The sequence below is a fragment of the Ailuropoda melanoleuca genome, chromosome 6 (genome assembly GCF_002007445.2).
Source record: "Ailuropoda melanoleuca isolate Jingjing chromosome 6, ASM200744v2, whole genome shotgun sequence".
NCBI classification, from domain to species: Eukaryota; Metazoa; Chordata; class Mammalia; order Carnivora; family Ursidae; genus Ailuropoda; species Ailuropoda melanoleuca.
Genome location: NC_048223.1, coordinates 131,131,167 through 131,146,341, shown reverse-complemented (window position 1 = coordinate 131,146,341; position 15,175 = coordinate 131,131,167). Strand labels below are relative to the sequence as shown.

The 15,175-nt window shown below is 61.0% G+C and overlaps 2 protein-coding genes across 3 annotated transcripts in view; both read right to left on the bottom strand.

Moving 5' to 3' along the window:
- Positions 1 to 4,419: 4,419 nt before the first annotated feature.
- Positions 4,420 to 9,859, bottom strand: VENTX (VENT homeobox). Of its 2 annotated transcripts, none has more exons than XM_002928708.4 (4): positions 9,495 to 9,859; positions 7,263 to 7,624; positions 5,328 to 5,488; positions 4,420 to 5,247 (listed from the first exon to the last, which is right to left on the bottom strand). In XM_002928708.4, exons 2-4 carry the CDS (start codon positions 7,489 to 7,491, stop codon positions 4,867 to 4,869), a joined length of 771 nt encoding a protein of 256 aa, XP_002928754.2. In that variant the 5' UTR covers positions 7,492 to 7,624; positions 9,495 to 9,859; the 3' UTR covers positions 4,420 to 4,866. The 2 variants fall into 2 exon arrangements, with proteins under 2 accessions (XP_002928754.2, XP_034519406.1); XM_034663515.1 differs by having other exon boundaries at positions 7,263 to 7,617.
- A 4,661-nt stretch (positions 9,860 to 14,520) lies between these two features.
- UTF1 (undifferentiated embryonic cell transcription factor 1) overlaps positions 14,521 to 15,175 on the bottom strand; it is a 2,287-nt gene continuing 1,632 nt past the window's right edge. Inside the window, exon 2 of the mRNA XM_034663649.1 lies at positions 14,521 to 15,099. Coding sequence (XP_034519540.1) covers positions 14,612 to 15,099 — 488 coding nt within the window. The 3' untranslated portion in view covers positions 14,521 to 14,611. The remainder of the gene's footprint in view (positions 15,100 to 15,175) is intronic.

Below are 15,175 nucleotides of genomic sequence, written 5' to 3'. Positions count from 1 at the left end.
TGCATGTCCATGAGAGGCCGATGGCTGTGCTCTTGTGTCCACCTGTGCCCCCTCAAGGGTCCTGCCTCTGCCCACCTAGTGGCCGGTGCGGGACTCAGATGCAGTGGCATTCACCCCTGCTCTACAGGGGGCAGAGCTGAGGGCTGCTGCGCACATGTACCCCGCCCCCATCCCTCTTCTAGGCACTTGCCCCAGGCTGAGGAGTTGCATGCAGGGCAGCTCAGCTCCTACCATATGGAAGTCTGTGCCCGGTCGGTGCCCGGTCAGTGCCCGTCCAAGTTGGGGGCAACCTGGTCCCCACGGGGGAGTGTCCACCGCTCTGTTCACAGAACTTCCTGACTGTGGGGAGTGGCAGAGGTGGGGGCCTGAGTCTGAAACAGGAGGGTCTTCCAGGTCCCCACCTGTGTCCTGAGTTCCCTGGGGGTGCTGCCTGTCCAGCACCTGCAGCCCCCTCTGCTCCCCTCTAGGCTCCCGCTTGATCTGAGCCACAAGCGTGTGTGTCTGTGTAGGCAGTCTTGGGTCCTTGCTTGGCTGTGCCCTCGGTGTGTGGGGCCCAGGCAGAGCTATCCCACCTGATCCTCAGGACTCCCATGGGGTCTTGGGGGGGGGCCCGGGACTCGGTGCCCAGGGGCATCAGCAGGGGAGGGAGTGGGAAGAGACGTGCATTTTCCGGGCCTGACGCAAGCAGCAGCACGTTGGTAGATAAGGCTGGCCGGGGCTGGCCTGGTCCCAGGCCCCAGGCCGGCAGCCCCCAGGCCCCGTGGCCTCACCGCCCAGGCTCAGCGCTCTGCTCAGAGCGGGTCTTTGTGCCCCAATCTCGCAGGCGCGGGGGTGGATGGGGTCCTTGGCACGGCTCAGCCTGGAACCACATGTGACAGCGGCTGCTCTGTGGGCCCCAAGGTCGCGGCCTCCCATAAATGGGACGGACCTGCCGGTAGAGGCAGAGCTCCGGCGTCAGCAGACGGGCTCTCCTCCGTGCTCCCAGGCTCCGCTGCCTGCACCACCGGCTGCCCAGGACCCGCTGCCTCCCCGCTCCTCGCCAGACCTCCCCGGCCGGCCGCTCCCAGGGACCCTCGCCCAGGACCAGGACCGGTGCACGCTGCTCGCTGTTCCTTTTTCCTATGCATATACTTCTTTGAGGGTCTGGTCTGAAGAGGTGTAAGGCATGGGAAAATGGGGCAGCGAGGTCCTCCTCGCCCACGGAGCCGCTCCTGCGCCGGCATTCCCGCCTGCATTCCCTGCGGTCCCACATCCCTCCTCCAGCTGGGGTGGCCCCGAACTGCAGAGACAAGGCTTTTGTGTGTGCCCTAGGGGCCTGCCCCTGATTGACCTTTGCCCCCAGGGGCCGGGTCACCCCCAGAGTCACAGAAGCTGCTGGAACAGGACCTAGGGCGGCTGTCAGTGTGCACGGGGCAGGACCCCTCAGGCAGGGACCACGACGGGTGTCTCTGGGTTTCGCGTGCGGGAGGCTGGGGCCGGTGGAGGGCCTATCGCAGAGGCTGTCCTGGGGGCTGGTCCACGGCGATTTCTGCTCCGTATACCTTCATTCTGCTTTTGTAACGGTCAGTGTGAGTTGATTTTCTGATCAGAAATGTCAATAAAGCTAATTTGATGTGAACTTAAGTGTGATCATGTCTGGAGGGTTAGAGTTTAAATCAAAGCCTCCGGTCCTACGAGGCTTTCTCTTGCTGCTACGAGTGCATGTTGGGGGTGGTCGCTAAGAAGGTCTCGGAGGAATAGGTCTCGGAGGAATTAGTAAGAAATGTGTGGACATGGACGTGAGGGGGTGACCTGGCTCCCGGGTGTGTGCAGGGACGGTGCAGCAGCCAGGGCCTGTGCCACCTAGGGCGGGTGTCCCCAGGGTGCCTGGGAGAGGATGGGGGGGGTGGGCCAGGAATCTGCAGCCACTGCCCCGAGGGTCAGGGTGGGGGCCCCTTATCCCTGGAGCCTGTGGTCTTAACTTCCTGGTGTAGGAAAATGGACAGAAGCCCTCAGGAACCGAGAGCTTAAGCAATGATTGCTGGCCTTTGTCGGCTAATCGGCCCAGCCAATCGAGCGATTACAGACGCCCCTTTATCAGCAGTGCTGGGCTGGCTGGTCCCCTAATCTCATTTGATCGTTCCTCCCTCCAAGACCACAGCCTCCGGGAGGAGGGGAAGGGATGGGCTGGGTGGGCAGCAGGGTGGGGCAGCTTCCAGGAGACCCTCCCCTTGCCTTGTCCTTGTGGGGTTGGGGGGCGGGCTCCCCGCGGGACCCCTGAGAGTGCCACAGGACAGCAGGGATCCTGGCACCACTCAGTGTGGATGCAGCAGATAGGGCCTGGCTCCTGGGAACCTGGGGCGGGGGTGGGTGTCCCTCAGCATTGCCAGCTTTCCCCTGGGGTTCCAGGCTGACTGGGTCACACGCCCCACCCCAGCACTGGGGGTGGGGTCCCCGTTGACCGCGTGGAGCTGGGTGGGGTGCTCCCTTGCCGCTTGCAGATAACTGCCTGAGCTGGGAGCGTGGGTGCTGCAGGCCCGGCCGCTGCTGTGGGGGTCCTCTCCTGCCACTCACCACCGTGGCTGCTGCACAATGATGGGGTCCCGGGGACAGCCTTCCCTCTCGCCCCGGGTGCCCATGGAGTGGAACGTGTGCAGAGCGTCGGTGCCACGGCACAAGGAGCTTCTTCACCGCCGTCGTGGGGGTGCAGGGTCTCTCCAGATGCCCCGGAGCCGGGGGCTGGCGGGGACAGCATTCGTTCACCAAGCCCATGACTTCCGCTCTGCTAGCGGGGGCGGGGGGGGGTTGGGGGGTGGCCCCCGCCCCCAGGGCTCACTGCCTGGTGACCCCCGAGTCCAGCCTGGGCGTGCCTCCAGTCCAGCCAGCGCCCATGCAGCCCTCCAGCCACCGGCTGTGGTTTCAGGAAGTTCTCAGGGGCATAAGCTCCGCGACCGTGGACCCAGCACCCGGCTCCACAGCGAATATCCTGCTATGGGTGCTTCTTCCCATTGCTTTGAAGCCTGTGAATGTCTCAGACAGGAGGCCCTGCAGGGACCCCGGCTGCTCCTCGCCCGCCCGGGTTGTCATCCACCGAGGGGCACACTTGTCTTACGGCTGCTCTGCGGCCGCCGCGGCTCCCTGCCCCTCTCACAAGCGACTTTTGAGGAGCCCCAACTGGGGTCCACTGTAAAGTCCCTGTTTTCTGTAGACTGGAATTTGGGTTTTGGGCAAGACTCTCTCACAGGTGTTTCTGTGTTCAGCTGCAGGGGGTGAAGCCTGCTGTCCTATGCTGGTCCCGGCTAAGGGGGCGGGAGCCCCGCACCAGTCTGAGCAGCAGGGGGAGGGCCTAGGAAGCATGGTCCCAGCAGTGAGTCCCACCCCCGAGCCCCACGGTGACTGCTCATGAAGGCCACTCGGGTTATAGAGAAGACCAGGCGAAGGGGCGTCTACTGCCCAGAAGCGAGTTGACATTTCCAGCAAGTGATGCCCCAAGCGGCAGGGTGTGTGGGTCCTGGGAGCAGAAGACACAGCACAGATGCCCCTGGTCACGCCGCACGGAGGACACAGGACACGTAGGACACACACCGTGACTCACTCAGCTTCCCCTGGAACCACTGGGCAACGTGGAAGTAAAAGGTAACTAAATGCTCACGTTTTTAGGGGTGTAGAAAGATTGGTGTTTTTGAACCTGAGATTAAAACCAAAGAAAACACACAAAGCTGAACAGCATGTGTTTAAGCAAATCCTGACTCCACAAGAAATCTTGAGTAAACGGCCCAACAGAATGGCAAAGTAACCACAAGTGGATGGAGTGGTGGCCGTCCCTACGAGAGGGTTCAGGCCTTGGCCTGTAGCTTTGCTGCCCCTGCACGGGTCTGTTCTGATGCCCAGACTTCTGCTGCTGGAGCTGGGTGGGGAAGCCGCTCTCCACAGCAAGCTGGACCTGGCGTGCCAGGAGCTCTCGGGGTCCTGCTGCAGTGTCCTTCCCGGGGCCCAGACTGAGGCCTCCCCCTGTGGCTACGACAGCCTGGCCAGAGACACTGGTAGAAGGCTGGGCCCTCGAACCACATCGGACACAGGTTTGGATGCCGGCTCCCCACGTTTCCAGCCAACGTGAGAATCACCGAAGAACCCAGCACCGTGCCTGGCTTGCGTGGGCTCTGGAGACAAGGCCACAGCAGAGGCTGCCAACCCCACCGGCCTCTAATGTTTTAGTGGGCAGGACGACTGTCTGGGTTCCTTTCCAGTTCCAGCCTTGGGGTCATTGTGAACACGGAACTCAAACCCCAAGGTGATAAAGCAAACATGTCACCTCCTTTGATCGCTTCATGGTTTCCACATTTACACCCGGAACTTACAGGCATACAGCACAATGAAAGTCTCCATCTTAATTTGTTTTAAGATTTTATTTTTCAGTAAGCTCTACGCTCAGCACAGGGCTCGAACTCACAGCCCACGGTCAAGAGTCGCAGACTCCACCCAGCCAGGCACCCCTGCCTCTTTATTTTTTTCCAACACTTTATATTAATAAATTACCAGTTAGTCATATGCTATAAGCCCAACACTTTGCAAGTTCATGTCTGGCTTTTGGTTTTGTTCACTGACCCATCATTTAGTTCTTAAACTAAGCCTGGAGTGTTTTCAGTGAAGGAGCAGCTGTAAAACGTCTTCAACTGTAAACCCTCCAGAATCTTACGGTGGTTCAGGCTTCCAGGTCCTGCCTGTGGATGGACACACGGCTCACATCTGGTGTCGCTGTGGTGGAAATGAATGGTGAATGGCTCTCTGGAGATGCCAGGCACAGCTCTGCTTGCACCTGCTGTGTGGGAGATGGCAGCGTCTGACACGCTCCCGTGCCAGCCCAGGCCTCCGGCTTATCACACTTCTTCAAAAGGCATCCCCGGTCTGGGGCAGGGCACACAGGTCCCAGGGTCCCCTGGACAAGGCTGGGCCCGGCATGTGTGCCTGGCCCCCGGGGTCCGGGAGGCAGCACAAGAGAGGCTGCCTGCTGCACGAGGCCCACGCCAAGGCCACGGACGTTTGTTCTAGTTGGCAGAGATCCCAAAAGGAGCCACGGGGCTGTCCCAGAGCTCGAGGCCCAGGTAGGGATGCGCAAGGGCACAGCAGCTGCAGGCCGCTGCGCAGGGCAGAGGGAGGTGGGCAGAGTGCCACCTGTGGGTAGAGCGCTCCAGGGAAGGGGCTGCTCAGCTGGGAGTCCTGCAGTTGGCGTTTGTGTTTCATTCGGCGATTCTGAAACCAGGTTTTTATCTGTGGAAAAAACTCGATCAGAGCACGGGCGAGAAGAACCCCATCTCCTGGGCCGCTTCCACCCTGGCCCGGCCCCTCACCTGCGCCTCAGAGAGCCGCATCTCCCGGGCCAGCGTCCGGCGCTCCAGGGGGCCCAGGTAGCGGTGGTGCTGGAAGGCGCTCTCCAGGGTGCTGACCTGCTCCGCGGTGAAGGCCGTGCGCACTCGAGGAGCCCGCAGGGTCTCTGCCTCCTTGCTCCACCCTGAGAAGGACAGAAGGGCACTGAATCCCTGGGGGTTCAAGTGCCACAAATTCTGCAGCCGGCAGACACCGGGACGAGAGGAACGGCTGGGGCCTCCGCAGGAGCAAATGGCCCCCACGGCTCAGGCTTCCCCTTCCTAGTGGCTTTCACCACTCTGCTGTCCCACGGTCTGGGCGCAAGTGTGGATCATGGCGGCAGCCCCCTCCTCCCCTGCCAGCTCAGGCGTGGGGTGGAGTCCCGGGACAGGAATCCTGGAGACAGAGGACTGCGGGACGGAACAGTTCTGATGCAGCCCCTCAGCTTCCGCCAGTGCACCCACCCCCCCCCAACCTTCCAGAGAGTGGCTTCTTTGGCCCACACACAGGGAACCCAGATCACTGGGGCGGCTGTGAGGGCTCAGGGCTTTCATCACCATGCCCCCAGGCTTCCCAGTCACCAACTGAATCTGTGGCAAGTCCGTGTCTTTTTCTTTTTAAGATTTATTTATTTTAGGGGTGGGGGTAGAGGCAGAGGGAGACAGAGAATCTCAAGCTGACTCCTCGCTGAGCGCAGAGCCCCATGCCGGCTCGGTCCCACGCCCCCAAGGTCATGACCTGAGGCGAAACCAAGACTCAGACTCTCATGCAACCACGCCCCTCAGGCACCCTGTGTCTAATTTCGAAGTGGGGGGGGGGGAAGGCACTAAGTCCCTTACGGTGAGGAGTGCTACCTGGTGTTTCTTCAACGCACGTCAGACCAAAATGCCGACGGGCACTTTGTGGGGGAAACAGATCCTATAAAATTAATTTTAACACTTGCCTGAAGTGTGCAGTAGGACACGAGGAGCTTTGCTAGAGGGTAGGGGGGGTAGGGTGTTGTAACAAGCCAGCATGAAGGATTTGGATGCGGGGATGACTGCCTGGGTTTTTTTCGGGGGGGGGGCTGCTGGGTGCAGAGAATAAATTTAAAATTTTCCTTCATTGAAGTATAAAAGTCTTCCATAAGATTCAACTTTTTCAAATATGAAAACTTTAACAGTATCAACCCCACTTCTGACTACGTAGGATGACTTTAATGCTAAAAGCAATGATTACATCACAAAGACAAAAAGACAGACCAAGAAACTCTCATCAGCAAACAACAATGGTTAGAATTTAGGAAGCCACCAGGACCTCCTGGGGTCAAGGCACAGAAGGTACTGGGAATTCCCGGGACTGCGGGGCTGTCCCCGAGCCAAACCCGCGGGGTTCCAGGTCCACTGTCAACAGGCTGGTATCTGGATGCCACGCCAATGCGCCCAGCTTGAGGGAGGAACCACAACAACCCCTCAGACCCAGGCTGATTTCATGAGCTTTGAGACACGCGTGCCCACTGCCCTGTGACTCCTGTAGAAACGGGCCCCAAGGACTAACTGCAGAACCGGAAAGTCAGCTGCACCGCAGGGCAGGGTGAGTGTCCTTACGGTGGCTCACAGCGAGGAGATGGAACAAGGGTGCAGTGCTGACTCTTGGAGTCCAGAGGCAGCCCGGTCAGGGCCAGAAGCCAGCCCTTCCAGGAGGGGCATGGGAAAGCGGGGCCCCGAGGGGCTCGAAGAGGGAAAACCCCCATTGCTGTTGCTGCTTCCGAGAGCAAGTGTTTACTTTCGGGGGGGGCGGTCAGGGGAAACCTCCAGCCCCAACCTTGTAAGAACGTCCCGACCTCCCACCCTAATTAAGGCCTCCACCTGAATCCTCCCCAGCTCCCATCCCAGTCTGGGAAGGAAGGGAGCATCCTCCCCACTCACCCCCAGACCTACCGGCCGTGGTCGTGCCTGGCGAAGACACATCTGAGGAATTCTCCATGCCCACAGTCTGAGGGAGCTCCCTGCTGCTGGACACCCTGGCTGGGGCAGAGGCGCTCCTCCAAGAGACTTCAGCGGGCCTGGAGGTGTGTGACGGCCCCACGTGGCTGCTCTGGGAAAGCCAGTCCACCGAGCCGAAGCTGGATGGCTCGCGGCCACTGAGCAGGGTAGAGGAGGGGGACATGGCTGTGGGGCCAGGCTCAGGGTTCACAGGATATTAGACCGGGGATGAGGCACAGGGTCTGCCGCAGAATAGACCGTGGGAGCAAGGCACGGGGTCCCCAGCAGGTTTAGCAGAGCTGAATGGCGTCTATAAGCTCAGGTGGAGGGAGTGGGAGACTGGTTTGCGAAGATGGCTTAAATCCTCCCCCCTCCCCCAGATAAGTAGCACCTAATTGCCTTCAATTCAGAGGCACAAAGGAGGCCATTCACACCTCCCCTGGCTCCAAGATGTCTGGAGAGGGGCGGGGCTGTGGCCACCGGTTAAGGGAGAAGTGCTGGTTGAGGACTTGTCACATCCTTTCATCTCCCCCCACCCCCACCCAGGCTGGCCCCCTCCCACTTTAGCACCCATGCTGGAGGCTTGTCCTTTGGGGAAGCGGAGCCCCCTCGTCTCCTCCCCCGTGGGGGTCTGCAGTGCCAAAGTTGACAGGTGTGCACACCTGCTTCAAGTAGGGGGAGTCCGCATTATTGTTCCTAGGACAGGGGGGCTCCCAGGGCAGGTGTCCGCTGCCTCTGGCTGTCTGGCAGGGTAGGCATTCCCAGACAGCAACTGCAACCAGGCAGACGGGGAGTACCCACTGGCTCCAACTGGCCCTTCCCTCTCAGGTTATACTCAGAGGCCTCCCAGAACCCTATTCCCCCCCCCACCCCAATTCACTCTGGTGCCGTAGAGCTGGATTCCGGTGACAGGAAGGAGGGGTGACTGCCCGCTGGGAGTATGGACTCCTCCCTGCTGCTCCCAGGAGGGCCCCAGCAGGAAGGACCGAGGAGGCATTGTTCCCCAACCCCCCGCCCCGCCCCGTGGCCAGTGCAGGCTCAGAGCCGCCAGGGGACGCTGCAGGCCCCAGGTTCAAGGGCTGTCGTCCTCGCTCCTGAATGCAGTGGGTAGGCCTCCAGGCACCGGTGCTCTAGGGACGGCTGCAGAGTCCCTTTGGGGTCATGCACCCCTCCCACGTGCTCAGGTGGCTACCACCTCTTTCTCCAGGACAGACCCCAAGGACCAGCGCGTGCTGCGTCCAGGGCGACCCCCCCTCCCAGCGGGTGTGGTTGCCCCAGCCCACCTCCCGGCTCCCGGGGGGCGCTGGCGCCAGCCTGGGCGGAACCGCCAGCCTCAGCGCCCGCCCCGCCCTGCGGGATCAAAGGCCTCTCAGGCCAGGCCTGGATTAACACCCCCAACCCCGCCTTCCGAGCCTCTCGGGCCGGGCAGGGGGTGATGTGGGAGCCGACTCCGGCGGGCACAGCGGGAACCGGCGAGCGCTGACCCGGGCCGAGAAGGGTCAGAGGAGGGAGCGCGACGCCTCGCGCCGGCCCAGTTGGTCCACCGGTCCCTGCAGCGTGTGCCCGTGTGGACAGTGAGGTCTCTGGACTGCTCTAAGGACGCAGGTGCCTAGCGCCGCGGCGGCAGGGGCCCAGCTGTGGGGGCCTGACCGACCCACGGAGGGGGGCGGGGGGCGGCGCCACACAAACCCGACCACAGGAAGTCGCCCCCCCACGACCGCTCCGGCAGCATCTAGCCGGCCCCACAAGCACCCTCTCGATGCACGTTTGTTGGGAACTCGTGCGTCGTGTGCTCACTGATGAAACGCCCGGAGCCCGCGCAGCCGCCGCGCCCGCGCCTTTGCAGACACAGCTTAACCTCTGTCCACTTCTGATCTCAGGGCCCCATCCGGCAGCCTGCCGGGAGAGGCCTCCCTAAGGGGGCCCTCCTGCCTCCACCCTCCCCTACCTGAACCGTCCCCCACCCCAGCTGCCAGCTGTGCCTGGGGTGGACCCTGCCCTTCAGAGCCCCCTCCCCTCACCCAGGGGAGTGGGGCTTCGTGTCCCCTGGGGTCTCCCTTCCCCTCGCTGCTGCAGTCTGGGTCCCTCCCTCTCCCCCGCAGCTCGAGCCCACGCCGACCCTCAGCTTCCTCACTCTGGGGCTGCAGGGCTTGGCTCTGACCGCTGACCTCCCCCCGAATCCCGCACCTGCTCGCCGCGGAAAGGGGGCTCCCCACGCGGAGTCCAGTCTGTCCCTCCGAGGCCCTGGCGGCCCCGCCCCCGACTCACGTCTAAAGCCCCCATTCCCTCCACCGGACCTTCCGAGACTTAAGCCCTCCACCTGGGCTCCCGGTCCCGGGTGTCCTGCGGCCCAGACGCCTCCGCCCCGCCCCGCGCGCCTCCAGGGCCAACCCGGACGCTCTGCCGAGGGAGGCCTGCCCCGCCCAAGACCCCCTTCTCCACGCCCACCCCCATTAGGAGGGGCAGGCTGATCCAGTGCGGCCGCACCGGTGCCCTTCTGGCCCTGACTCACTCCAGCCTCGCGTGGCCGCCGGAGAAATCAAAGCCACAGCCGCGCGCCCCTCCCCTTCCCCGCCCGCCACACCCCCCCGACCTTGGATCACCGACGGGGCGGCTCCTCCCCTTCCTTTTCCTCCCCTCCCCTCCTCTTTGCCCCTTAGCCTACGCTCCAGGGCCCTCTGCTCTTCAGACTCCCATGGGCCCTTACACGACCCTCCCCCGGCTCCCCCCCCTCCGTTAGAGCCCCCCACACTTCCTGTTTGTGCTCCTGGTGGGAAGAACCTAGGTGTGAGTGTTGAACAAGGTGGACAGGACCCCACCCCAGTTGGCGGGTGTCAGATTTCCGGGCTGTAGGTGTGGTGACGCAGAGCACCCCCCCATCCGCTCCCCCGCTCCGCTCCGTGGAGAAGGGAGTCCAGCGGCAGGGCCAAGGGACGCAGGCTCCTCCAGCTCCGTTTACAGACACAGGCCTGGGGGGAAGAACCAAAACCAGGCGGGGTTAATCAGGTCCTGTCGGAAAAGCAGGGAGTAAGACTTCCTGCTGATCCTTCAGAGATCTGACATTTTTGGGGAGGTCCGAAGGGCCCTTGAAGGAATGTATCAGGACCCTTGAAGGGTTCTGAAAAGAAGGGAAGGAATGAAGTGCCCACTGGCTGTTGTGGAGGTGAGAGTCAAACTCGCTCTATGGGCAGAAAGGCGTGCCTGTGGGCCAGCAGATGGACCCTAAACAGATCTCCACCTACTGGTGATGGAGAGGGGGGGCTGCATCCAAGTAGGAGGCCTGGGACGCTGGCCGGGACAGAGCCAGGGACTCAGCCAGGCTGGCGTCTGGGCCAGGCCAGGAGGAGGGGAGCCTCACACCGGCAGAGCCATTATCTGTCAAACTGGAAGAACAGAAAATATTAGGATTTCTCTAGAATTGTCACAAACGACAGTTCTGGGAGACAGCAGCATGTGAATGAGCCCTGGTGGGCACCATGGAAAACGAAGTGAGGGGCTGGCTGGGCAGACTTCTGGAACATTGGCATGGACTCGGCATTGAATTTGAAATACGCTCGTGTGATAGATTTGGCAAGTGTGTGGGAGGTTGGAGCACCACGGACTGGGGGCTTAAACAGCTACTAGCACCATCACGCGGCTGGTTAGGATTTCAACATATGAATTTGGGGGACACAAACACCCAGTCCATAATATAGAGCAGTATGGTTTGTAACACAGGAAAATTTAGCAGCGGAACTGGTGTGGGAGGTCAGGTGGGAACCAAGCATGTAGTCGGAGTGGTTGGCCTCACGGAGGGAGAAATCACAGACGCTGTAATCGGGTAGACCGCAGGCCTCTGGCAAAACTGAAGGAATATAGAAGTCTGTCCTTTCTCCTTATAAATCATATGAAAGATAAATTTACCAAAATCTGAGGGATGTAACACTAAGCCGTTTGCTTGGACTTGGAAAACCAGATTTCAGAACCTGCCCCAGCAGAGTCCAAAAGCAGCAGGGGCCTGAGAGTGTTGCAAATACCGAAATGTCTACCGGTGGGACATTATATAGATGACGTAACCAGAGGAACAAACACGGAAGAGATGGCAGATAATATGGACAGATAAACAAGGACAATTGAGAAGACAGCAATTTCAAACATGAAGTTAAAAGTTTACTTCTGTTACGTTTTTGGGCACAACTGGACATCAGAGAGAGGACAGGTGCCAGAGATCATTACAAACAGCGATGCACACCTATTCAGGAGTCAAAAAGCAGCACCCAAACTGATAGGGTTTTTTGTGTATTTGGAGAAAATACATGTAACACTGAAGTGTTCTCTTATAACCAACATATTGATCACCAGAAAAAGGTTACTTCAAGAAGGCCTGGGCAGCACTGGTCCTTGATGGATCAGTGCTCAACGTTAAAACACACGTGCTCTTCACCCTGGAAGGCGGAGGTGCCCGGCTGGGGGGCAGGACCCACAGCAGGGAGGGGAGGACCCTGGGCCACAGTGCTTCCTAGGCTGGGCTGACGAGAGGTGCAGGTGACGTGGACACTTCTGGGCCTCAGAGCAGCACCGGACAGCATGTGTGGGGGTGGGGTGGGGTGGGGGGGAGCTCCGGGCTGGCTGGGCGGGTCGACTGGGCAGTTCGACAGTAGGGCATGACTATCACTGGGGCATGGCCGCAGTGTGTGTGCTGTGAGAACACTCATCGCAGGTGCGAGCTGCACACCCACATGGATGCCTACGATCCAAAAACAACAAAGAAAATACCACATGTTGGTGAGGACGGAGAGACTGGAACCTTGTTACCGCGGGCCGGAATGTGAACCGGGGCAGCCGCGCGGACAACAGTATGCACCTTCCTCAAAAAATTCAGAACAATATCACCAGCGATCCCAGCTCTGGGCGCGCACCCCCAAGGACTGAAAGCAGGGCCCTGAACAGATGTTTGCAGCCCCGTGTTCACAGCAGCCTGATTCCCAGGAGCCAACAGCTGGAAGGAGCCCCGGTGTCCAGCAGGGACGAAGGGATGAAGGGACGCGTGTCTCTCCGCCCTGAGAGGAGGGACAGGCTGGCACCTGTTTCCGCGTGGAGGAGCCCCGAGCGCCTGATGCCAAGTGAAAGCCAGACACGGAAGGACCAGGACTGTGCGCCGTCACCCCCGTGAGGTCCCTGGAGCCGCCACGTTCACAGAGACAGAGAGGAGACGGTGGGCACTAGGGGTGGGGGAGGTGGTGGCGACAGGGCTTCAGTGGGGGGGGGGATGAGCGAGTCCTGGGGACGGAGGGTGGGGCTGGCTGCACAGCACGGTGAATGTGCTGGACGCCGCGGAGCTGATGGGGGACATGGCACATTTTTTAATGTAAATTTTAACTTAAAAATTTTTTAAAAGGTATGACTGTATTGTCCAAGGGCCCCTAGTGAGATGAGAGGGTTTTCCAAGACACCCTGCTGGAGACACTGCCCCGTGCTCGTGGCCAGTGACCCCGTTCCTACTGCGGTGTTCATCCTACACGCCCAGAACCAAACCCAGGCCGCCAACGTAAGACAAGCATGTCACAGGACAGGGTGAGGACACGCCTCAGCCCACTGACCCACACGAGGGGGAGGGCCAGCGAGAAGGGACTCAGGCATCTTCAGGGTTTCAGCCACAGGACTTAAAAGAGCAGAGACTCTGGCCCAGCAGCTGGGCTTAGCCCCTCCCCAGCCTGAAGACGCTGAAGATGACTGGAGAAAGAACATTTCCTTACTCCGACGTAAAGGGCCGGAGGAGGCAGCCATGGGATGCACCCCATCCTCAATGTGGGCCGTAAGGCAGATGGGTTTTTCCTGGTGCCCCCAAGTATCTCAAACTCAGTGACTTCCATATTTTTCTTCCAGTCACAAAACCACCTTTCTCCAAGACAGAGGGTCCCTGGTGACCCGAAGGATGCACACACCTCAGGGTGTCATCTCCACCCCTGGGCGGGGGGTGTATTTGCCCCAGCCTGTGGCTCTGACCTTCTAGGAGCAGGGGGAGTGTGGGTAGGCCTGCAAGCTGAATCACCCCGTAGCAGGTTTTTGGCAGCTTGGAGACTCTCAGGGACCACAGTATGGACCACATCGTGCAGCAGAGGCAAATGTGTCTCAAATGAGGTGACATCTAGTCACTTCTATGATTTTGGTCTCACAGAGCCCCCAGGACCTGCCATCAATGCATAGCTTTTGGGGTCAGGGAGACCACTCCTGCTCCCACTTGGGGATCCCTGCAGGCCAAGGGTGCAACTGGGGTCTCTTCTCTGTCTCTGGACTTGGGGGAGATACCCCACCACCCACCCCAGAGCCCCAGGGACTGCTGGAACCTTGGAACACAGGACCCGCAAGGACACCCACCCTTCATTTAGCTTTGTGCCTAGGGCAATCACTTGAGTCTCTGAATGAGCCCCTGCTGGAGAAACTGTATTGTCATGCCGGCCAAGTGCCCCAGGCCACTTCCTTATCTGGGGGGGGGGGCGCGGGAGCACCTCCGGGCCCACCCAGTTGTCCTTTCAGAACCACCCGTAGAGGGTGGGGCCACAATCACTATTTGGAAAATGCTCCCAGGGCGGTTTTGGTGAAGTCCTCTCAAAACTGCGGAGACCTGATCCTTGGCCATGGCCAAAGTCGAAAGTCTCAAGAGCCCCTATCCAGCTGTCCCTGGCCCACCCAGAGCAGTCACTTCCCTGGTGTGCCTTAGCTCTCTTGCCTGTCCTGTTCCAGGCACCTCTGAGGGGTCGTTTCCCAGACAGAGCTCAGCAGAGAGGCTCAGGCCTACCTGGGGCAGCAGTGGGACTCCGGGCACACCCTAACTGCAACCCAGGCCAGGCTGGGGCAGCACAGTGCAGAGGACCCCCTGACAACCCCCTGCCCCAGGGATGCCAACCTCCCCCTCTTCCTGCTTAGCAGGGCTACAGGGAAGGCGGAGAACGCTCACCCACCTAGGGCTGGTCTGCAAAGTCCTGGCGCACAGGGTCTGGGAGACCTGGGGAAAGCCAGGGTGTTACAAAGACCCCAACTTTGGGTTCCACGTGCCCTTGGAAACTGGCCGCCTAGGTGAGGTCCTGGCCAGCATCCCAGCACACCTCAGTGCCTAGGCCGTCCAACCCCTACCAGCAGGGGCCATTCCCACCCAGCACAAGACCTACACACGTTCACAGGATTAAATCGGGAATAAACAATCTTTTTATTGAACGTACCTAGATTTGGAGTGAGGGAGGGTCACAGGATGAGGTCAGGGCAGAGGGAACACGGTCCTACAGAAGGGACACGGTCTTACAGAAGGGACCTATGCAGGCCGGGCCTCACTCTCGCAGCGGGTCAGCCAGGACGCCTCGCTCGGCGGCGGCGCTGCCTAAGATGAAGCCCACGGCCAGGGACACGGTCTGGTCAAAGGAGCCGCGCAGCTGCTCTACGTGCTGGTTCAGGGTCAGCAGCTGGTCACGCAGCGGGCCCAGGATGGCCACGATGTCGCCCAGGTGCCCCAGGGTCTGCAGAAGGGCGGCGTTCAGCGACGGGGGCGCGGACTGCGGGGGCGCGCGGTCCTCGGGGCGGCTGGGAGGGGAGTCGGGGCCCTCCCGGGCGGGGTCTAGGGCCGGTGGAGGCGGGGATGCCGGGGCGCGGAAAGGCGCGTGGTCCTCCGGGCGGCCCGATGCGGGGGCGACCGTGGAAAGCGCCGTCGGGGAGCCGGGAGCTCGGGGGGCGTCCGCAGACTTAGGCGGGGTAGGGCTGAACCTGAGCGTCCAGGCCGGGTCTGCGTCGGGGTCGCGGGTGGCCGGCGGCGGCGGGACGTCTGGAACGCGGCGGGGCCGTCGGGGCGGGCTCTGGAGGCGCGCCCGCCGCCGCCCTCACGCCCCGAGGCCCCGACC

Coding starts and splice junctions, on each gene's coding strand:
- VENTX (XM_002928708.4), bottom strand. CDS start 7,491: ATGTCCCCCTCCTCTACCCTGCTCAGTGGCCGCGAGCCATCCAGCTTC. Junction 5,489..7,262: donor GCCAGGCACGACCACGGCCG/GTAGGTCTGGGG, acceptor TGTCCTTCTCAG/GGTGGAGCAAGGAGGCAGAG. Junction 5,248..5,327: donor TGCGGCTCTCTGAGGCGCAG/GTGAGGGGCCGG, acceptor TTTTTTCCACAG/ATAAAAACCTGGTTTCAGAA.